The 23,091-nt window shown below is 36.5% G+C and overlaps 4 protein-coding genes across 5 annotated transcripts; all 4 read right to left on the bottom strand.

The window, feature by feature from the left end:
- Nucleotides 1-655: 655 nt before the first annotated feature.
- Nucleotides 656-4,971, bottom strand: LOC125200851 (glucosamine inositolphosphorylceramide transferase 1). Of its 2 annotated transcripts, XM_048098651.1 has the most exons (5): nucleotides 4,415-4,971; nucleotides 3,408-3,530; nucleotides 2,551-2,718; nucleotides 1,964-2,474; nucleotides 656-1,834 (listed from the first exon to the last, which is right to left on the bottom strand). In XM_048098651.1, exons 1-5 carry the CDS (start codon nucleotides 4,670-4,672, stop codon nucleotides 798-800), a joined length of 2,097 nt encoding a protein of 698 aa, XP_047954608.1. In that variant the 5' UTR covers nucleotides 4,673-4,971; the 3' UTR covers nucleotides 656-797. The 2 variants fall into 2 exon arrangements, with proteins under 2 accessions (XP_047954608.1, XP_047954607.1); XM_048098650.1 differs by having other exon boundaries at nucleotides 656-2,474.
- A 4,965-nt stretch (nucleotides 4,972-9,936) lies between these two features.
- LOC125201453 (probable U3 small nucleolar RNA-associated protein 7) lies at nucleotides 9,937-13,163 on the bottom strand. The gene is made up of 8 exons (XM_048099569.1): nucleotides 12,954-13,163; nucleotides 12,808-12,867; nucleotides 12,636-12,725; nucleotides 12,388-12,520; nucleotides 11,836-11,954; nucleotides 11,695-11,762; nucleotides 11,469-11,517; nucleotides 9,937-11,181 (listed from the first exon to the last, which is right to left on the bottom strand). The coding sequence occupies exons 1-8, from the start codon at nucleotides 13,008-13,010 to the stop codon at nucleotides 10,156-10,158; spliced, it is 1,602 nt and encodes a 533-aa protein (XP_047955526.1). The 5' UTR covers nucleotides 13,011-13,163; the 3' UTR covers nucleotides 9,937-10,155.
- Nucleotides 13,164-18,060: 4,897 nt separating this feature from the next.
- LOC125190592 (receptor like protein 26-like) lies at nucleotides 18,061-19,859 on the bottom strand. Its single transcript, XM_048087925.1, has 3 exons — nucleotides 19,642-19,859; nucleotides 18,988-19,573; nucleotides 18,061-18,930 (listed from the first exon to the last, which is right to left on the bottom strand). The coding sequence occupies exons 1-3, from the start codon at nucleotides 19,857-19,859 to the stop codon at nucleotides 18,061-18,063; spliced, it is 1,674 nt and encodes a 557-aa protein (XP_047943882.1).
- Nucleotides 19,860-21,238: 1,379 nt separating this feature from the next.
- On the bottom strand, nucleotides 21,239-23,053 carry LOC125190581 (receptor-like protein 33). The gene has a single exon (XM_048087914.1). The coding sequence runs from the start codon at nucleotides 23,051-23,053 to the stop codon at nucleotides 21,239-21,241; it is 1,815 nt and encodes a 604-aa protein (XP_047943871.1).
- Between the last annotated feature and the right edge of the window lie 38 nt (nucleotides 23,054-23,091).

The raw sequence follows: 23,091 nt of genomic DNA, 5'->3' as shown, positions 1-23,091 counted from the left end.
TAGAGTTTTCGTTTGATCACGTTTCTATTACATTATATATTAATAATGTTTCAAAACTATTTTGTGAAAGTTTAACAATCAATTGTTGCAAGTTTTTAATGAAAAAGAGAGTATAATTAGTGTCCGAGGCCATCTATTTCAATTTTGCCAGTTTTCAAAGTTTTAAACTCTTTACTTTTACAAATAAATAAACAAAAAATATTAAAAATCATGTCACCACAAATTCGAACCTGAAACCTTGAGTTTCAGTCATAACCACAAGACAAGGTTGAAAGAATTAAGAAACAACAAGACAATTAAACATATAGGCCTAACAACTAAAAGTGCCTAAAAATCATGTTTGTAGATTAAAAAGATTAACTCATCTATGCTAGATTGCTAATTTATCCTCATCAAGAATGGGGACCCACATATGTCAAATGGGAAAAACAATTTTACTCTAAATAATTGTGCTAAGAAATGGTCCATATTAAAAGATAGCAATTGGACACATCCAATAAATTAAAACATGTAAATAATATAGGGATGGCCATAGACACTCCTTTTCAATCAAACTATAAGCCAAAATATTATTCAAATGACAAATACGACTGCCCATGTCACTCTTCTACATTCTTCATCCATTCCTATTTCATCAAATTATATCAATCAAAACTCATCCAAACCAATATATATACAAACAAGATGTACTATAAACAATTATCAGGAAATACATTGTAAAAAGAAAAAAGAAAAAAGAGAGAAAAATAAACTAAAAAAGTCAGACAAAATTAACAACAAACTAATCCCCAGCTATACTATACATCCCACCCATCTTTCCTTCTTCTAAAATTAGACTTTCTGTGACTTAAACTCCCATAAATACCAGAAAACTCCTTCAAACACTTGCTCCTAACTCCATAATGTGCTTGAGTGTTCCTACTAATCGCCACGCCGGAGAATTTCGACGTGTCGATCGCCCACGCGGGTCTAACGTACTCCACCGTGACGCCGCCCTTGCTTGCGTTCGCGTACAAGTAGTTCATCAGCACGTCCTCGCAGTTAAATAGCTCGTCGACCAAGGCTCTCCCGGCCTCGGCCTCCTCGCTCCAATACCACCTGAACGCGGCCTGGCCGTCGAGGAATGCGGCCCCCGTGAGGATCATGTTGTACCCGCCGTGCTTACGCGCGTGCTTCTCGCCTCGGTACCTCGACCCGACGAGACGCGGGTAGAACCCGACGATACGGGCGGGATTCTTTCGCCAGATTTTGAACCCGCGCTCGACGTCGTCGCACGTCATCATGATGTCGTCGTCGAGCTCGAGGACCGCTCGGGTCTTGATGAGGGGATCCGGCTTGAACCGGTTGTTGAGCGAGTTCCGATTCTCGACCCTCACACGAACCGGTACGGCCGAGTCGAAGTCGCCCGGTTGAGGCGGGGTTCCTTTGTTCCACACCACGACGATCTCTCTCACCGAGGCGCACCTCGAGTAGTGCTTGACGTACATCTTTAGATTCCATAGCCGAGCGTCGTAGGTCATCGTGAGTAGCGTGAACTGAGAGTAGTGCCCTTCCACCGCGTACGGCTCCTGCGCGCCGCTCCCTCCGTACATACACCGAACTCCGGTGCACACTAGTACCGCAGCAAACAAGACGGTTGAAACCACGACGAGAGTTCCGGTCCACGTGTTCGGCCCTATCCTAGTTCGAAGAGCAGAGCATCCTCTGTTCAGGCGGCTGCAGAAGAGCCGTAGCTTGGAGGAGAAAAAACTCGATCTCTCCAAAGCCAAGAAAGCGTCGCTCCTCTTCCCGACATCGTGGGGGCACCAACTCAATGGCACGGCACACTTCACAGCTCCGAGAAGCATTCCAACGAGCACGGTCAGCAAAGCGACCGCCATAACCGAACCAAAACCGAGAACAAAGCGACGAACAGAGTCCCCTGAGGGAACTCTGTCTCCGTCTTTAACTGCAATCCACTTACCTGAGCTGAGCTGCTGCACGTCAAGGTGATGGTTGCGGCCGCCATTCCACGAATTTCGTCCCTTAACCGGCTCATTGACACCCAAGGGCACCTCGACTTCTTTGAACTCCAGAGTTGTGAGAACGGTCACATTGAATACACGTATCCGATGCCCGTACGTCTCACCACAGTCTTGACCTACGCGGTAGAGGTTTCCATTATACACGAAAGGCCTCCCCCCATTCCGAGCCCCCACGCTCTTGTCCGTGTTGTATATCGGGTTTTTCTTGTGAGGTCTCCACGGACCGAGAGGCGAGATGCTATACCAGATCTCCAGCTGCCCGTTTTTCCTCACGCCAATGCCACTGTGATCGGAACCAAAAAGCCAGTACTTCCCCTCATGAAGAATCATAAACGAATCCACAAGCGGCTTTTTCATGACGACCCTCTCCAAGGTCCACTTCAGAGGGAAGTTGGTTGCGCGATAGAGCCGGAGATCCCCTTTCGCACTGCCCTCGGGCATCATATATATCTGCACAAAACAACACAGTGAGTGATTTGTTCAAGAAAGGTGAAAATGAAATGTGCTTAATGACTCATGCTCTTACATTCCCATTGTACTCAAAGACATACGGATATGAGAGATGCCAATCCTCATCGAGGGCGATCCCTAACTGCTCCCACGTCGCTCCCTTATCTACACTTCGTGCAACACCGATGTCTCCCTGCATTGTTATCGAATTCTTTGTTTCGAAGAACAGGTAAAGAACATCGCCCTGGATCATGTGATCAAACATTAGATGAACTGGAAATCGAAAGTGAATGCTGCCTCAACCGAATCAAGACAAGTAGATAAATCATAACTCAATTTCACTGTCATAAACATCAAACACACACAGACATACACAAACATGAGAAAAGAATGAATCTTTTGTAACTTATCAAAGACTAATAAAATTTTCTTAAGAAGAAAGTGTATCTTTGATTCTTTTCCTCCTCTCCACAAACTAACTTAATTCTTATCTCAGTTTTTTTATCTTAGGCTAAGATAACTTATCTAATCTTTACCTAAACCATGCTATCAAACAAAGCCTTACAATAATATATTATCAGATTACTTCTCAAGTAAGCCTTGATCAAATTTTGATAAATCCAATCCATCTAATTCCAAATCTCCACAGAAGGCTCAAATACAAAAAGGGAAAGAATATATTCCATTCTCGAACAGAAAATCGAATTTATTTCATTCCCAGTTAGCCACTGAGGATTCAAATCTACTTTGTTTGCCATATTTGTTTTCTTAAACTAAAAGAGGGACAGTTCTTTACACTTATCCCAGATCCAATTTACAACTCAACCCCACTTGCTATAATCTGATAAAGTTGTAAACTTTATCATCAGATTCCAATAGTATAATCCAATTAACAATAAAAAGATGCAAATAAAGAGAGGGAGAGGGAGTTACATGTTGAAAGAGAAAAGGGTCAGCAACAAAATTACTGGGGAAACCAGAATGAGAAAGGGAGGCACAAGTGACAACTGGATTAGCCACAGGCCAAGCTGCACTCTTCTCCTTCCAAATATTCATCTGCCAACAAAATCATTTTCTTTATCTTCAATCAGTTATCAATCTTGAATGCCCAGATAGATATATAGAGAGATGGCTGCATCATATATTACACAGATCATTTGAAACTGAGAAATTATCTCACTAAAACCAATATTTAATCTACACCCTAAAACAAGACCAAGATGATCAAAACTCCACCACCACAAAAAACCAAGTAAGAGTTCAGCATAGTTACAAAAACAGTTTCAATGATCCAACAAACATGCATATGATGAAAAAAATAATTTTGAAAACCAAAATAAACAATTGATTGAGGAAATTCACCACAACAAGAAAAGCATCATACATAAAGAAGTATTTAATCTATACCCAAAAACATGACCAGGATGATCAAAACTCCTCCACCACAAAAACCAAGAACCACTTAAAACAAGCATATAATGAAAAAAAATAATCTTGAAAAGAAAAATAATGACTAATATTATGCCTACATAAATATTAAATCTACACAGATTTGAAGGTGTGAATAAACCAATAAACAATTATGTCCCCTAATAAAAAAACACAACCAAGAAACGCTTTAACAAAATCACCAAAATCAATTCCAATGATCCAACAAAATTCATACTATAATGGAAAAAAAATAATCTTGAAAACCCAAAAAACTACTAATAATTAAAAATACACATAATTTACATAGATTTGAAGCTGCAAACAAACCAATAAATTATGTCCCCTAATCAAGAACACAACCAAGATAATCAAAACTCCACCACCTCAAAAGCCAAGAAACACTTCAACAAAGTTACAACACTGAATTCCAATGATCCAACAACATACACATAATAATAAAAAAACAATCTTGAAAACCAAAAAATAAAATAAAAAGAAAAGAAACATACTTCTTCAATGGGCTTAAGCGAAAAGGGAGAATCTCCATAGTAAACTCCAATAGCCCACGAGCCCTCATTGTCCTCTTCGCAGCCGTGCGCCGCCCCGCGCACGTTAGCCGCCACCATGAACCTCGCATAGAGCCCCCCAATCGACCCCAAAACGACAAACGAAAACAAGAAAAACGCAAAAGTTGACGACGCGCCGCCGCTGCAACTCTCTCTGCTCCCATTCTTACTCCCTCCGCCGCCGATTTGGCTCGAGCCCATCTCCCAAAACAGTCAAGAAAACGATAAAATTCGAATCTTTACTGCAAAAGATAGGAAATTGGAGAAGCCCATTTGCATGAACTCTCGAAGCTCCACAGCTTCTGCATATTTCACCTCAAAGAAATGATTTTGGAGAAAAAAGGCTTTTTAATTTTAATTCTATGTGAGAGAGGGGTTTTGGGATTGGGATTTAATGCGAATTTCTTGTTTTAGTTTCGATTAAAGTTATGAAATTTTACACAAGCACTGGAAAGGTGACAAGAAAACCGCATATATAGAGAAAGACAACACACACATTAGTGTGTGATTTTCATTAGAAAGTCAAATGGACAAAAAAAGAGTGTGTGTATTTTAAAAGAAAATTTGGGATTTTGCATTTTTTTGGCAAAAGGGGATTTTCTCAGTCGGTTTGAATTCGATTTCTACAACACGAGTTGAGTTTTATTTTGACACCTCAAAGTTGAGGTGTTGTGACTAAGAAAAGCACAAGAAAATTTGTTTTTGACCAAATTGTATTTTAAAATATTATCGATCGTAGGTCTCATTCTGGTATGTTCGATGGATGAGTTTAGCGAATAACGTTAAAGATATGTATTGATATCGTTACTATTTTTTGTGTTTGTATAATATTTTTCTTCTAAAACGATTTTGAATAGAATTTTTATTTGTTTATGTTGTAGTTTTTGTTTTGAAATGCTTATTGCTATTTAATGTTCACTAATTTTAGTTTCCAATTTTTTTTCTATAAAAAGTTATTCAAGTGACATTTCTCAACATTTTCCCAAAAATTATTGTGTTTGTGATTGATTATAAGTTTAAAGGTTTTTTGCAATAAAACTTTTGTTAAAATTCTATTTTGTGCTAATATTCTTCTCTTCTTCTAGAAAAACTTCATTAAGATGTTTTAACACTTTCTATTTGTTTATTTGGAAGGATTCTATGTGGGATATCTCGAAATTTTGTAATGGAAATAAATACTAGTAGTATATACTATAATAAATGTGAGATCTATGTATAATATTGTAATAAAGTACTATAAATCTGTATTGGTGTGAATTTATTAACTTACGAGGATTAGAGCTGGCAAAAAACAGGCTCGACTGGTAAAGGTTTACCTTATAAATAGCTTTTAATTTTTGACTTTATTATATTACCAATTTATATTGAATAAGTTTGAATATAGTGTGTATTTTGATGGTATACTCAACGAAATTTCCTTAGCGTAGCCAATTTTGTTCCCTTACGTCTAGTATTTGATTTGAAAATAAATAATATATACACACGTGTAACTTGTAATACTCTTTTTGTTAATAATGTTAATTATGTTTTACATTAAATATTTGGAAGCATCATTCATCACATTGTACATATTTATTACGACCATGTGTGTATTTTATTGAGTAGATGATGTTTAGTATGTTAGGTAGAAGAAAATGTGGTATATTTACAGATAAAAATAAATTGACATTTTTTTTCAATTGAATATTTTAATTTTTAATTATGTGATGAATAGTAGTATAAAACATAGTAAAAAGAAAATGTCAAAGATGTCCATGGTCTAGCTAGTGCTCTAATTAATTAATTACAGTACTAACTACGTTTCTCATGCTATATATTTTGGAGCTAATATATTAGGTTTGGCTGAAATGATAGGAAATTATCACCCTATAAGCTTGCATTTTCCACATTGTATTCAATGGTATTTATGCTATAAGATTGTGAAATTTGATAATTAACTTTGTATGGTACTCGTCGTTGGCAATGAATGACGCATGACGAATAATGTAAATGAAATTCAATCAGGAAGTTTGAGTCAGCGACAATTTGTGAGGCCGAATTTAAAAGAGTTTTTTCACATTTATGTGCCGGTTGCAAAATCGGTTAATCTTCGATTTCGCTTTCACTTGAATTTATCACTGGATAGTTTTATTATGAAACAATGAACTAAATATATTCAAGAATATACGATCTACTTTTCAATTTTCTGGAAATTCTTTTAAATCTACAATTTTTTTTAAGTCTAACTAATATTCTAATATCAACCAGACTTTTTTTTTTTAATTTTCTTATTATTATAAATGGACATAGACTTTTGTGATACATACACTATATGTAGATGTATATTGACTGTCACGGTTGATATTATCACACAAAACCAACTTAAATCCCTTTAATTAACATTAATTTCGTAGCCCCCAATGCGCCGCCTGCTCACTAATTTATGATACCAATGTCTCATAGATTCAAGTAAATAATCCACAAAGATAACTAATCAATCCCAAATAAAAAATACGAGTATTAATTAACTATTCATTTTTAGGGATAATGCTTATTAATAAATCACGATTTTTTTTATCAATTTCTATTCAGACTTGTAAAGTTTGGAAAAAGAACTATTAAATCACTTTAGTTTTTCACAATTATCTTATTCGTGTATAAAATAATGTATGTTAGTTATGCTCAAAATAAAATAAAATTTTTTCATTGAAATAATAAGAATTGAAATAAAAAATATTTATTTTGATAAAATGTTGTTTTGTAAACAGATGGGATGATTGCAAAAAAATGAAACTTTGTGACCAGTTGTTCAAACCTTGTGGGTCTGATAAAAAAATTAACAAAAATTCACCATTTAAATGATTATTGTCAATTTTTTATAAATTGGATGATGGGGAAGATCTCTATGATAGTGGAACTGGTGTGTTTACATTAAATATTAAACCATACCTAATCTATTTGGCTGGCTAGCTATCACAATGGTTAATTAGGGTTATTGATTAATCTGGACATTTTTAAATGTGTTGTTAGTGTTTAAATTTTTTATATAATAAAACCAAACACTACGTAGCAGAATCTGTGTCCAAACTATAGGGTCATTTGGATTAGATTTTATTTTGATTCGTCAGCTGTATTTGTTCTTCAAGTAAAAAAAAAGATAGATATGGTCATATTATATAAGGAATATTTAAGTAAAAAATTGTAATCAATGCTAAGTTGAAATCGTTGCTAGTAGTATTTGAATATTTCTATTGGGGTAAGTGAGAAACTTCATAATACTAAGTAATCATGATTAATACTCCTTCCACCTATTAATAGGATTAGGAGTCTCATTTTTTTTCGATACGAATTTTAAGAAATATTATTAATAAGTGAAAAAATGGTTTGTAGAATTTTAGTTTTAAATAAAATGTGAGTACAGTGAGTTAGTGAAATGTGAAACTCTATTATCATTTATAGTAAAAGTGTACCAAAAGAGTTCATGGACAGATTAAAATAGAAAAATGAAACTCTTATTCATGGACAGAGGGAGTATACAGCAAAAGTCATAAATAATTGAAAATTCCATATATAGGAATTTCAATAGTGCATTATACTATATAAGTGGGATATATAAATAATGTGTGCGTATGACTATATATATTCATTTTTTTTGTAATGATTGATAAATTGTGGACCTACTTCTCACTTAAGATGTCGTCTAAAGTGACAATTTTTAAATTTGATTAATTGAGAGGCGTCTAAAGTGTCAATTTAATAAATTTTTATGATCGAAATAGAAAAAGTTACAATGTACCATAATTGACCCATTCTTCTTCCCCCTTTATATAATATAAAAGCGGATAAATCCCACCATTATTATGTCGTTATAAGACAAAGTTAGTACTACTTTTTTTACCCTAATTAAAATGATTATTTCAATGGTTAAAAAATAATTTAACTTGTGCCACACTTATCCATGAGATAGAGATGAAGATCGATGAAGGTTGGTGGCTAACATTGAGTATATATGGTGTATGTTTGCATTTGTTTTCTTGCGTTCGCCAATGATTTTTCTTTCTTAATAGTCTTGGATGAAACGTTTAATTTTATCTATATATTGATTAAGTAAATATTTTCTTAAATTGTTTTTGTTCATCTATTCTGTTACTCGTCAATTTCTGACTTTGAGCATTTATTTTTTATAAAATAAACAATCAACGTAATTAGTGGATATAGTCATAAAGCTCTATCACGACAAAGAAAGAGAGAAAATGGAAAATAAAGAAAAAAATGCAAAGAAAAGAGTGTAAAAAGTCGTTACTCCATTAACTATGATATTAATATTAATCCATTCAAAAGAAAATGTCAAGTTCCCACCTTGCAAGAATTTGATTATATTAATAAACTCACACAGATTATGTAAACCAACTCCAAATATATCTTGCTTTCCAATTAACTTACAAGAGAATAGATTCCTACTTAGAGAAAAATAATGATTAATTACTTGAGGCTTTTTAATGTTCTTGAAAGCATTGATACTCCATGTATATTGGTCAAATAAAAGAGCCCATTAGCAAATAATTTAATTATAAAGGTTAGGAAGAATCTTAGGAGCAATTCCCTTTTATTGTGGCCATTGTTGACTCATTGAGTTTAGAAGAGGAAAAACCATGGTGGATATTTGGATCTTGGATTAGGTTTCACACATGTTTGAATCAATCAAAAAATTCAAAATTTGAAAGAATATAAATTCGAATTTGAAACCCAATTCTTAACTAAATCTGAGCTGAACCAAAAAATCCAAAAAAATCCAAAAAATCCAAAAAATTCTATAACAACAAATAGAATCTAAAAATCAAATTTTAATTAGTAACCATATAAGAAATATAAAAATAAAGTTATATATATTAATTAAAATTTGAATTTTCAATTCTTTTTCGATTGAATTAAAAAATCAAAATTCAAAGAAAAAAAAACTTATATGACCCAAAAAGCCTAAAAATCCAAATCGAATTTAATATATTGTTCTGTTATTCGGATTTAGAGTTTTTTCGCTCTCTCTTTAAAAAATTAATGTTCATGAGTTTTTTAAAAGTCAATAATGGTCCCATTTAATATCTAAATGCACCACCTTATCTTACCATTCATGGATTATGTGTATTATTATATTAAAGTTTATTCAAGTAATTAGTATTATTAAATTTTCCCATTATAGTAGTGTGAGATTAACCATCCCAATATTTCATCACTACCATATTGGGCCAGTTTTCAACTCAAAAAATAGTCCATCATTTGCAAGACCCAATTAATATTTTTAATTAACTAAAAAATGAACCTACAGAGTTTTTTTTTATAAAAATAATATAATGTTCAATCCTAGTGCCCAAATTATTAACTAAAAACCAAAAATCAAATAAAGAGTTAGTAGCAAAGAAAAACAGTGAAAAATAAAAAGAAAAGTTGTGGTAAAGTAATGGTAAAAAAAACGAAATAAAAAAGTTAAGTAGAGAAAAAATCAAGCTTTTGCACATAGCAAAAAGATAGCACAGCTATCATTCATCTTACATAACTCAGAATTTCTATGTGTAAGCTGCTGCATTTGTCCCATAGATTAAAATAAGCTGGATTATCTATCTAAGTTGCCAAAATTTCAATTTCTACAACAGTAAAGGTATTGATTTGAGTAAGAAGAAAGAGCATACAACACCTAGTGGCGGTCGCTTTCAAGAAGCCGGTACCTTCCGTGCAAATCGTTGCAGAGACTTGGGCAATTGATTCTCCTCTTCAACTCTCTTTCTCTTCTTCTTCACCTTCTCATCTTGTTTCTCCAAGAAAGGTTTCTTGGCTCTCATTATGGCTTCTTGCTTCTTCTTAGTCACCTTGCTAGGTTTGCTCCGACCTTTCGTTTTCTTCTTGAGTTTAGTCTTCTTCGCATCTTCTATAGCAGCTTCCTTCTGTGCTTCAATATCCTGCTTCGTGGGCCCTTCTTTCTTCGTAGCAGGCTTCACCGAACCAATTTTGGATGGGTCCAGCATGATGGTCTCTGGGGGAAGTTTGTCGAGAAGGGAGCGCACTTCCTTCTCGTTTCTTTGCTTACGTGTCTCAAAGGGATTCGCCACCCAAGTGTCGAAGTTGGGCTCCCCAGATCCTGGAATCAATATGGAAGACCAACCCTGTGAATGCCCAATGGCGAGAACGTCTTCGTAAGGTCTAAACTGTACTTTCTTTATTTGGTATCCTTTAGCCATGGAATGACCCATGTATCGGCTGTACTCTTGTGACCCGGATAAATCTCCGAATACCTGCACAAAGGATCCGCCGGTGGCAGCTGCGAGCAGACCTTTCTGACTGAATTGCATAGACTTGGTGGTGCCTGGTAATGTTTGGAGAACCTCAAACTTTCTCAAATCCCACAGTTTTATTTTCCTCTCCATTCCGGCTGTTGCCATGAGATGTCCGTTGGAGTGGAACGCCATAGCTGTGACGGGACCTTGATGACACAGCATCTTGACGAGTGGAGCAGCACTGGTAGGCTTCCACATGCTTACTGTGCCACCAGAATGACCAACGCCAATGACATTATTGTAGGGATTAACCTCCATTGTATCAGTGCGACCCAGACCAGTTCGGTAATTGCCAATCATCTCCCCTGTTGTGATATCTTGGTAATGAAGCTGGCCGAGTTTATTGATGGAGGTCAACAGGAAATGCTTATTCAGAAACTGTAATTTCGTTACAGCACCATGCTCCTGAAAAACAGAGAAATATGATCAGCTGTAAAAAATCAAAAGAATAATCTCTCAAGCTACTTGTTGTGAAAAATTGGATCTATTGAACATATGGCCAATATTAACTTCATCTAGTGTTGAAAGTCATGAAACATGATCCATTCAACCAGCATAAAAACCAGCTTTTCCACTCTCGATCCTGCATTTTTGTTCTAAATGGTTGCCCACTATGTAAAATCATACGCAGCCTAGTTTAAAACGCTAAAAGATTAGCAACTGTCTAATTAGCAAGAGATTAGATTGCTAACCTTGAGGCAGTGCATTTCAGTTCCATTGTCGCTATACATGTATACATACCTGCCACAAATAAGTGCACCATATTCAGATATATTGCTAAAAAAATCTCTTATATCATTTGGAATTTAAGAAGTACCAAATAGTTTATGTAAACCATTCGCCCTCAAGAAAAAGCTTTTCCTTTCACTGCACAACCAAATCATTTCTCATGTAAAGAAAATGACAAGAGGGACTTACTTCTTCTGAGCAGCAGCGAAAAGCTTCTGATTATGCAAAAATACCACATCACGAACAGTCTCCCTAACCTGAAGAGACTTGCACAGCTTAATATCCCACTTTCAACAAAATACAAATTAGCCTTTAGACACAACTATGTACCTGAAATTCTTTAATGAGGTCCATATTTTTCATGTCCAGAAGGGCCATATGACCCTTTTTTCCACCCGCTATCATATATCGGCCACTCAAGGAGAAATCCAGAGTGTAGGGGCCAAAATCTGCAAATAGATATAACTTGAGAATCGAGAAAAGGTGATGAAGTCATGAAGCAACAACATATATCCTCTGCTTCCAGATTCAATAAGAAGCAGGGTAAAAGAATATGTGAAAATTATAGGAAAGCAACATATAAACAGGTAAATGTTTGCCATTAATCATATTACTATCCAGTTTCTAAGCCAATAAACAAATATGAAGCGTAATCTATCCAATTAAGAACATATATCTAATACAATACCACTCTACATTCGGAAAATATCTTAATTTCCCCAAGCTCCAGAAGACATAACTTTGAGTCATTTCATATCATCGATCAATCAATATTCGAGTCCTCCAACTACGATACAATATATAGCACATCATATCCAAGAATAATTATCATCCAACTTAAACGCCAAAATATACGATTCCACATATAAATGGGATCCGAACCTGGCAAGACAATATCGAATTGTTTCCTCAAACTCAAGATATCTACTTCAGCAGCTATTGCGTCCTGCTTAATCCTCCACGTTTTCTCTATACCCTCAACTTCGAGATAGCCTCCTTCACTCGGCATAAGCCACTACGAAAACACCAAAAAAGAATTAATCTCTTCTCAATGCTGAAAGTTCACTAATAGCTCAATGTTACAGAAAACAAAAAGTAACAATAGCATCTGAAGCAAATCAAGGAGTTACCTTCTCAGCCTGAGCAGCAGCTTGGGCAGACTTCCCATACAACTCTTCCCTCACAGCTAGCTGACCCTTCAATTTCTTATCTTGTAGTTCCTGCAACAAGCAACAAACACAATTATCAAAACATCCAAACAAAAACCTCAAATCACAGCAGTAAATGTAAAAAACAATTTACCCCCAAATCCGCAGCTTCCCCTCGCAGATATTTCTTAACTGACATCTTCTCTTCTTCAGTCTGCCAATGCAAATCAACCTCAAACAATCAATTTACAGTCAAACAATAGAAATTGGAGAGATTGGCAACATTAAGCTTTACTTCACCTGCTCCGCGGCAGGTAAGGGTTTTGTTTTCTGCACTTTTGCCACCTTCACCACCATCTTGTTCACCGCGGTAAATTACCGATGCAGTCCAATTTGTTCAGAAAAACTTTTAAAAATGGAAGCGAGCGAACAGCAGCGGTTCACCGTCGGGAGAGATAACAATGACGGCGCGAATTCGAGCACACGGCGGTAGAGAGAAGAAGGGAGGGAGGCGACTCTGTTTTGAGAGAGAGGTTTGAATTTGGGTCATATTGTGCGTTTGGGTTGGGCCTTTCTTAAGTGTTTGGGCCGAGAAATCAAGATTCATATAAGGCCGAAGGGAATCCTTTTGGGCTGAAGTGTTTTCCGTCGCGTAGAGCTTATTCGTTTATTTAGCATCGTTTTTCTACTCTCTTATACTCCTTACGTTCTATAGTAATAGAGACGTATCTTTCCGGCACAGAGATTAAGAAAAATTGTGTTAGGTGAGTTAAGTAAAAGGAAAATAAAGTGGAAAATGAAAAATGTAGAAAGATGAAGAGAGAAAAAAAGTAAGAGAGAGTAAAGTAGGTGTGTAAAAATGTGTTGACTTTTACTAAAAGGGGAAATGACTCTATTACTATGGAACGGATGAAGTATATACTAGTATCACCCACGTGCGATGCATGATCCATTTTCTTTTATTTAAACTTATTTTATACTGTAAAATGATTTTATAAATTTATAAAAATATCATTATATGAAATTTGAAATTATAAATATATAAAATAAAAAACAATTATTAAAAAATATAAAATAAACCAAAGAAAAAAAAACATATATACCGAATGAGAAACAATATTATTATTTCAAGTTCTAAAATCGCAAATTTATACCATAGCAATTTATTGTACCAATAAAAACCCATATAACCAAATAAGTTTATAAACCAAAAATTGCACATAAATCACATATCATTTAAATCACTTTTAGATCTATACTACAAAAGATCAATCACAAACACATGTAAATAAAAATAGTGCATAAATATATATTAGAAGATAGCCAAATCGATCAAAATCATCAACAAAAATACAACAAAATAGCATAGAATATACAACCGATATCAATATGCATGCATTTAGCCGATTTTTTTTTTTTTGTTGCATACCCTAATAGTATACCCTGCATCGCCTACTTCCCGTGTAGCTGCTACCACCCATACCCGAACAGAGGTGAATCCATATCTCAATGCTTTCACCACTAACCTTTGTAATCCAGGCCTGCTGGATAGCTATTAACACAATTTGTGTTTCTTGGTCTTCAACAAAACCTCAAGGTTCATGACAACAGATGGCAGTTGTTTTCGTCTTCTGCATCCAAGAGCAGTAGAAACAACACGATTGATGATCAAATCTCTTTATAAATCCCAAAGTTAATAGGTTAGTGGGTAAGTGACAATGAATATCACTAGTGGGTAGTTAATCATGAAAAAAATGAGTAGTCATAGTATTAATATTTCATTTAGGTTACATAACCTGATATTTAAATTTAACTAGTATCACACCTGTGCTATGCACAGATTAATATATTTTTAATACAAAATTTTAAATTAATTAAATAAAATTAGAATTAATATTAACGATGAACAATATGAGCAACAATTTTAGTTATTAAGAATAAAAAATCTATACAAATCAATATTGAAGCATAATAAATTTGGAACAAATCACATAATATAATGTATAAACATTAAATCATGGAATAGGAAGATAAAATTCTATCACAATAAAGAATTAAACACAATGGATAATTATTCATCATTTTTAAAATTTCTTTATATACTACATTAAATTTAAAATTAAAATCAATCTCATCATTATAAACTAAATTCTCCAGTTCTTCCCAATTCGTTACTCTTCAACAGAACACATAACTCATAGGTAAAATAACTCGTTTGTCATCTTTAAAGCCGTCCGCCTCACCTAAAACTACAATAAAATAAGAAACAACAATGTATTAAAATGATCATCCGTAGACCAAAGCATAAGATGTGATACGCTAAATGAACATTTAACCACCATTGTCGGGATGCTGCTACATTTGGTGCTGGTCTGTGCCGGCCCAGAACGACGGCCAGTATGTGGCAGCGTCGCCGCCGAAATACAGCGGTGATACGAACTGATTTGGTGATCGTGTGGGATCTGAAAAACTCATTCTTCTTCGTTTGGTGATCTCAGTAGCATCCAATTCTGAAGGGAGAATTTTTTTAATCAAGATTCAATTTTTTTTTTCTTATTAGAACCAATCAAATCCAAATGAAAACGAAAATCATAAAATATAAAACCAATACTAACAAAATAGAATGAAGAGATTATTGACATGAAAATGTCGGTTTAATGGAAGGAAAGAGTCGTGGATGGGAGAAACGCCGTGAGAAATTGATGGTCCAGGATACGTGCTACTATAGCTGGCAAAAATTAATTGCAGAGACTGCCCGGAAGGGTCTTCAAGGCGAGGAACAATTGCAATGAGACTCGTACGAGATCTTGCATAAAGAGCCAACACAATGGCAGCACAGTGTCGAAAAAAGAAAAAGCTTGCCTAGACCAAAGGGAAGCAAGAGAGCGCCCAAATCTGCGGAGTAGAAGAGGAAGATATCAGAGGCCATAGCTGCAGAATGAGCTGATCCTGTAGGATCTCCGTTCCTTCTACCAAACACTCGTTCCTTCTATCAAACACTCGTTTTCTAAGTTTACTACGGATAATAACCACCCATTAACTCCCCACTAACTTTAAATAACTCTCCACTATCTTCATATAATTACCTACTAATTTACCAAGTAACTGTATAATTTTATTTAAATAATAATATCTATTTTAAAAGAATATTTCCCTAAATACACTCAAAACTCTCCTTTTATATATTTATAGATAGATTATAGATAGATAATATAGTAAGTATATTAGAAAATCTTTTTATATTATTAATGATATTCACGTAATTATTCCTAAAACTCCTCCTTGTATATTTATAGATAGATTGATTCCCACTATTCATCGGTGTTTCTCGAGCATTGTTATCCTCAGCTTGGTAATGTTGTGACAATATCAACAAATCTGCACTTATATTCTCGTGATTAAGTAGTTATCATTACTATGAGATTGATTATCCTTGATTCGAAGTGATTAATCGTCTATTTAAAATTCCTTTTCTACTCTCCTCTTATTTATCCTCACTTGTGTTTCCCGGGCATTGCTATCCTTAATTTGGTAATATCATGACAATATCAAAAAATAAAGTTGATTCATTATATTTATATTTCAACTGCTCCATATAAATGCAATATTACTCTTTTTGTGTCTATTAAATGTCCAATTTTTTTATTTTTATCTATTTTTCTACCAATAAATATCTCATTTTCACTTTTACTTTTTATAAATTAACCTTACATTTTAATAACTCATTTAATTCTTTTTATTATACAATCATAAAACCAATATATACTGTAAATATGGGATCCACGACCCTGTAGATTTTTCTATTCACTTTTTTGTTAATAAAATCAAATAATTTATTAAATATTAATCATATAAATGATTTTGTTGAAATCAATTATAGTTTCAATTCCCAAGTCTGAAAAAAACTTCAAATTCTTATCCTCAAGTCCAAGATACAAACTGTGCTAATTATAAATTCCCCAATTCACTCTCCCTAAACAAAACAATTGGGCATCTATTTAATTGAAAAAATCAACATAACGTTGCAGGAGGCGACAATCAGAGGATGGTCGGCGTCGGCGTCGGCGAGACGGGACGGGAGGTCAGGCAGTTACATTTTGTGATTCATTCATACACATATATTTACAAATGTTGTTTAAAGACACTGTGTTTGATCATAATTTGCTTTAGTTTAGTATACATTGTGTCAGTGAGTTCACGTAAAAGTTGTTCTTGAGGAAGATGCTTTGTTTGAAGAGCTTCTAACTGTTCGATGAAATGCCTAAAGAGATAAATTGGCAAATATTAATATCTAATATTATTAGTGATGCCAAAGACCATTTATAATACTAGCCCTTGTGGTTGGACTTTCGTTTATATGTTCTTACAAATAAGTAAAGCAACAAAATTATCTAAACTAAGGAAATAATTCTTCAAACATAGTCATGGAATCGCGTTGGGTGACGCGTATGGCTTGGAGTCTCTGTGTAACGCACGTCTTGTGGTGATGATAGAGTTTGATTTGTTGTGGAGACACATGGTCATGCGAATCTACAACGTTGTCCTCAACGTGGTTCTTATCCATCAAGATATGCGTATCAAAAATGCCATACTTTTACTTTGTACACATGGCATGAACGAGGTAATATTCGTATTTTCCATGATGCATAAACTGATGAATTCCAGCTTTGTGAGAGACGCATGAACCTCACACGTCTTTCACTTTAATGAAACGAATGAGCTTCATGCGTCTTTATGAAATACGCATGAGCCTCATCACTCATGCATCTTTCATCGGTTCCTTCTTCAACTGCATCTGGACTCCCGACGAGTTCAAGTGAATGAGGCTCATGCGTCTTCCCTTCTTCAACTGCATCTGGACTCCCGATAAATTCAAGTGAATGAGGCTCATGTGTCTTCAACTGCATCCACACTCCGGACAATTTCAAGTGAATGACGCTCATGTGTCTTCAACTGCATCTTTCATAAAGACGCATGAGCCTCATTCGTTTAATTAAAGTGAAAGACGCATGAGGCTCATTCGTCTCTCACAAAGGCTGGAATTTAAAAAAAAAGCTCCCCAATCTGTGAAGCTCTATCGTAGAATTAGCCAAAAGTAGAATTTCGCCCGTAAAACTTAAAATTACAACTTGTACTACCGCAAGACCTAACTTGTTCACTCCAGCTCGTTCAATTCGTCAATCCAACAATGAAATAGACCGACAACATGAGAGGACAACTTCCTTACAATAGATAAATACCAAACAAACATAATCACCTTCATAACCTTATAAAATTATATATCACACAAACAAAGAAAAGTAGAAACTTTCACACCTAAACAAGATACTCAACACCCTTATTTGTTTCTCAATGCATATCACCAACTTCTTTGTTGTCTCCTAAATTCATTCCTCATCTCTAATCTTCATCTATTTTCTTCTCTTCTTTTCGCGGCTCTTCGGTTCAATATCTCCTCAGCAACCTCTTCTATCTTCTCAAAGTATGGCTCCCTAAAGCTTCTGCAACATAAAAGTGCCCAGAAAATGCTTCCTAATCCCACAACATAACCAAGAGCAGCAAACACATATTCCCATTCTATCTCCTTGTGTTTCAATTTTGATGACGTGATACCAGCCCCAGGCGGCCCGTTGCAGTTTCTGTCGAGTGGGAAGCCGCATAACCCTTTGTTCCCTTCAAAGGAATTCGGAGAAAATGTTTGGAATTGTGGGCCACTTGGAATACCTCCGACAAGCACATTGTTAGACACATTCAAGAATGAAAGGAATGTGAGGCGCGCAAGCTCCTCTGGTATTCTTCCTCTGAGCAGGTTGACAGAGAGGTCAAGCGCTTCTAGTAGCCTCAGGGCAGCTAGTGATCTTGGGATTGCGCCAGTGAGAGCGTTGTGGGATAAGTTGAGAAGAAAGAGTGAGCTTAGATCACCGATTGCATCTGGTATGCCTCCGTTGAAACTGTTGGAAGAGAAATCAATGCACGTATACTCCGGAGTTATCTTGACAAGATTAAGCTCAATCCCCTTCATGGTTAATGTCACCTCATTATGGTAGTAATCCAATGGAGAACCAACATTAATAATTCTTTTTTTACGCCTGTTTTCGTCTGGCAGCCCAAAGTCCCCATGTGCTTCTCCTGCTGAGCTTGTGTCCCCAGTTGAGCTTTGGCTAGATGACATTGCTTTTCTGTTAGGCTGGTCAGGCTTTAATGTCAGATGACGTGTCGCATACGCGTGTAGTATCATTCCTTTCCATCCCGAGAATCTTAACGAACCGAGCTTCCACTAAAATCATTGAAGGAAATATCGACAATTTGAAGATTTGGCCAGCTGGTATTACACCTGACCTCGCCATCGAATCTGTTGAAACGCAACACGAGAACCGACAAGCTTGGAGGCAGCATGCATGGGAAGACATAATGAAAGTTGTTGTATCCCACATTCAAGACGCGCAAGGAGCCACAGTTTGCAATGGACTTTGGAATCTCCCCGCCCAAGTCGTTGTTGCTGAGGTCCAACGAGGAAAGGGAGCATCTCTGAAATTGATCCGGGATGCTGCCGTCTATTCCCCCTCAAGTTGAGCACTTTGAGGTTTTGCAGTAGGCAGGGAGGTATGCTACCGATGAAGTTATTGAAGGACAAGTCGAGGCCAACGGTGAAGGTTGGGTAACTGCAGAAGAAGATTGGAATATCTCCGGTTAGATTGTTGTTAGCAAGGTCTAAGAAGTGGCCCAGGAATTCTATGCTGTATTCTTCGCTTTCGGGTTGAGTAAGGGCGAGAAATTCGTCGATTTCGGGTTGGGAAATGTTGTTGAACAAGTTGTTTGAGAGTGAGAGGTACATGAGCTGGTGAAGGGCAAACAATTGGTGGGGAATCATGCCACCCAATGAATTAGAATTCAAATCTAACATTGTCAGATTTCTCAAACTGAAAAGATTTGAAGAGGTACTAATTTCACCTGAAATGGACTCATTTGAGAGATCCAACCAGATTACATAACCATCAATACATTGCACACCAGCCCAGCTGCAACACTCATTGCTTTGATTCCAATGCCCCAGTTTCTTCGAATAAGAAGGGTCGAATTTCCACTCGCTCTTGAGCCCGAGCAACGCAGCCTCTTGGTCCTCGCGGCATGGCCATGGACCGAGACACTCGTTGCCATCACCGTCACAGAGAAAAGGAATAAGTAGGGAAGGGAAGGAGATGCCATTGCATTGAATGTGTAATGGTACAATAATGAAAGAGCACTTGTTTGTAGCTTTTATACATGTTAAAAGTAACTGAATTACTCCCTCCGTCCCCGATTAAGAGTCACACTTTTCTATTTCGGTCCGTCCCCAATTAAGAGTCACACTTCATTTTTACCATAAATAGTAAGTAGGTCCCACATTCCACTAACTTAATTCACTCACATTTTATTATAAAACTAATATAAAAAAATGAGTCCCACATTTCACTAATTTTTTCAACCAACTTTTCTTTACATTTCTTAAAACCCGTGCCCGGTCAAAGTGTGACTCCTAATGGGGGACGGAGGGAGTATATTGTAATGCATAACTAGAAACTAAATGTAAATCTCAATTTAACATGAAAAGTATCACGAAATTTCTTAAAACGTGTGCTGATAAATTTTCTTAGACATTCATCCCACTTTACGATATACTCCCTCCGTCAGTTAATAGGAGTCTCATTTCATTCCGGCGGTTTTACGATATAATCCCACTTGTATATATTAGTTTTAAATGATATGTGAGTAAAATGAGTCGGTGGAATGTGGGGTCTCTTTACCATTAATAGTAATAATGAACCAGGACTCCTATTCGCGGACGGATAGAGTAATTAAGATCTTTATTATTTGATTCAAAATTGTTGGGGTCCTTTTGGTTTGCGAAGACTTGCCTTTTTCAAGTCGTTCTACTTTTGAGTTCCACAAAGAAAAAGGAAAGGAAAAGGAAAAATAATTCGATGTAGTTACGTTAATTTTTTTCGGAAGTGATAGTCCCTTTATGTATGATACATCTATATATCACTTGCACCTATCCCTGAGAACAGTAGAAAACCTGAGAAGGAGCTCTGAATATGCTCTTACAAATAAATAAAACAACAAAATAATAATTAACTAAAAAATTAATTCTTCAAACATAGACATGTAATCGTGTTAGGCAATGCGTGTGGCGATGAATGCGACTTGGAGTCTGCCTGTAACACTCGTCTTGTGGTGATGATAGGGTTTGATTTGTTGCGGAGACATGGTCATGCAAATATACAATGTTGTCCTCAACGCGGTTCTTGTCCATCAAGATATGCGCATCAAAATGCAGTTACTTTAACTTTGTACACATGGCACGAATGAAGGTACGTATTATTCGTACTTGTCATGACACACAAAACTCAAAATTATAACTCGTACTACCACAAGCCTTAACTCGTTCGCTCCAACTCTCGTTCAATTCGTTAATCATCAAAACCTCAACGATGAAATTGACAACATGAGAGGACAACTTTCTCACAAAAGATAAATACCAAACTAACATAATCACCTTTTCACCTTATAAAAATATATGACACAAAGAAAGAAAAGTACAAACTTCAATTCCACACACACAAAAAATACTCAACACCCTTATTTATTTCTAAATGCATATCACCAACTTCTTTGTCTCCTAAGCCCATTCCTCCTTTCTTCTCTTCTCTTCTTCTTCTTACTCTTCTTTCATGTCTTTTTCTCCTTCCTCTCTCGTAGAATATCTTGTCAGCTATCTCTTCTATCTTCTCAAAGTATGGTTCTCTGACCCTTCCGCAACATAAAAGTGTCAATACAATGCTTCCTGATCCCACAACATAACCAAGCGCAGCAAACACATATTCCCATGTGATCTCCTTATCTTTCGATTTTGATGGTGCGGGGCTAGGAGGCGGCGTGCTGCAGCTTCTGTTGAGTGGGAAGCCGCATAACCCTACATTCCCTTCAAAAGAATTCGAAGAAAATGTGTGGAATTGACGGCCATTTGGGATACCTCCAACCAACACATTGTTGGACACATTCAAGAATGAAAGGAATGTGAGCCGTGCGAGCTCCTCCGGTATTCTCCCTCCAAGCTGATTGACAGAGAGGTCGAGCGCTCCAAGATCCGATAGCGCACCAAGTGACCTTGGGATCGAGCCAGTGAGAGCGTTGTGCGATAAGTTGAGAAGATAGAGGGTGCTTAGATCACCGATTGCATCCGGTATGCTTCCGTTGAAATTGTTGGAAGAGAAATCGATGCACGTAAACTCAGGCCAAATCTTGACAATCTTAAGCTCAACCCCCTTAATGCTCAATGTCACCTCATCACGGTAGTAGTGATACAGACCAAGAAGAAGAACATTGTATTCTTCGGAATAGTTACGCTTTACACTTGTATTACTTTCAATTATCATTCCTTTCCAACTAGAAAATCTCAATGAACTGAGATTGCCGCGTAAATTATTATAAGATACATCGACAATCTGAAGATCAGGCCAGCTCATGTCGCACCTCACCTCTCCGCGGAAACTGTTGGAACGCAACACGAGAATGTGCAAGCTCGGAGGAAGCATGCACGGGAAAACACCATCGAAGTTATTGTATCCTACATTCAGAACCTGTAAGGATTCACACCTTGCAATGGACTTCGGGATCTCCCCAGTTAACTCGTTGTTGCTCACGTCTAACGTTGTAAGAGCACACTTGGTGAATTGATCCGGGATGCTGCCATCGAGTTTATTCCCCTTCAAGTTGAGCATCCGAATATACGGATTTTGGAGTAGACAGCGAGGTATGCTGCCACTGAAGTTGTTGAATGACAAATCGAGGCCTTGGATGGTGGGGAGCGCTTTGCAGAAGAAGCTCGGGATGTCTCCACTTAAACGGTTATTAGCAAGAGATAAGAAAACAGTTGGCATTGAGAAATTGGTAGCAATAACAAAAGGACCTGTTGGAGGAGGGGGAGATTCATAGCTTTCTGGTTGAGAAATGTTGTCGAACAAGTTGTTCGAAAGTGTGACGGACCAAAGGCTGAACAGACGGTGGGGAATTGCGCCGCTCAATGAGTTATTGTCCAGTTCTAGGAACAACAGAGATCCTAAACTGAAAATACTTGAAGAGGTGTGTATTTCACCTGAAATGGACTCATTTGTAAGATACAACCCCTGAACTGTGCCATCATTATTGCATCTCACACCACCCCAGCTGCAACAGTCATAGGTCTCATTCCAATGCACTAGCTTCTTGGAATACGAGGGGTCGAATTTCCAGCCGCGCTTCAGCTCAAGCAACGCGGCCTTTTGATCCTCGAGGCACTGGCCATGGACGTGGACGGAGATGCTCGTTGTCGTTAGAATTATGGAGAAAAGGAATAAGTAGGAAAGTGAAGAAATGGCCATTGCACAGAATGAGCAATGATACAATAAACCAGCCCTGT

This window comes from Salvia hispanica, chromosome 1 (genome assembly GCF_023119035.1).
Source record: "Salvia hispanica cultivar TCC Black 2014 chromosome 1, UniMelb_Shisp_WGS_1.0, whole genome shotgun sequence".
In the NCBI taxonomy this organism is placed as follows: Eukaryota; Viridiplantae; Streptophyta; class Magnoliopsida; order Lamiales; family Lamiaceae; genus Salvia; species Salvia hispanica.
Note: the sequence above shows the minus strand (reverse complement) of the source record. Positions and strands in the feature narration are given on the sequence as shown.

What these genes read in the sequence shown, in the direction of transcription:
- LOC125190581 (XM_048087914.1), bottom strand. Translation starts at nt 23,053, where the DNA reads ATGGCCATTTCTTCACTTTCCTACTTATTCCTTTTCTCCATAATTCTA.
- LOC125200851 (XM_048098650.1), bottom strand. Translation starts at nt 4,672, where the DNA reads ATGGGCTCGAGCCAAATCGGCGGCGGAGGGAGTAAGAATGGGAGCAGA. An exon ending in CGCTTAAGCCCATTGAAGAA is followed by an intron (nt 3,531 to 4,414) that starts GTATGTTTCTTT and finishes TTTTGTTGGCAG; the next exon opens with ATGAATATTTGGAAGGAGAA. An exon ending in ACCCTTTTCTCTTTCAACAT is followed by an intron (nt 2,719 to 3,407) that starts GTAACTCCCTCT and finishes CACATGATCCAG; the next exon opens with GGCGATGTTCTTTACCTGTT.
- LOC125190592 (XM_048087925.1), bottom strand. Translation starts at nt 19,859, where the DNA reads ATGGCATCTCCTTCCCTTCCCTACTTATTCCTTTTCTCTGTGACGGTG. An exon ending in TGCAATGTATTGATGGTTAT is followed by an intron (nt 19,574 to 19,641) that starts GTAATCTGGTTG and finishes AAATCTTTTCAG; the next exon opens with TTTGAGAAATCTGACAATGT. An exon ending in AGATTCGATGGCGAGGTCAG is followed by an intron (nt 18,931 to 18,987) that starts GTGTAATACCAG and finishes CAATGATTTTAG; the next exon opens with TGGAAGCTCGGTTCGTTAAG.
- LOC125201453 (XM_048099569.1), bottom strand. Translation starts at nt 13,010, where the DNA reads ATGGTGGTGAAGGTGGCAAAAGTGCAGAAAACAAAACCCTTACCTGCC. An exon ending in ATTCGATATTGTCTTGCCAG is followed by an intron (nt 11,955 to 12,387) that starts GTTCGGATCCCA and finishes ATCTATTTGCAG; the next exon opens with ATTTTGGCCCCTACACTCTG. An exon ending in CTGAAATGCACTGCCTCAAG is followed by an intron (nt 11,182 to 11,468) that starts GTTAGCAATCTA and finishes TCTGTTTTTCAG; the next exon opens with GAGCATGGTGCTGTAACGAA.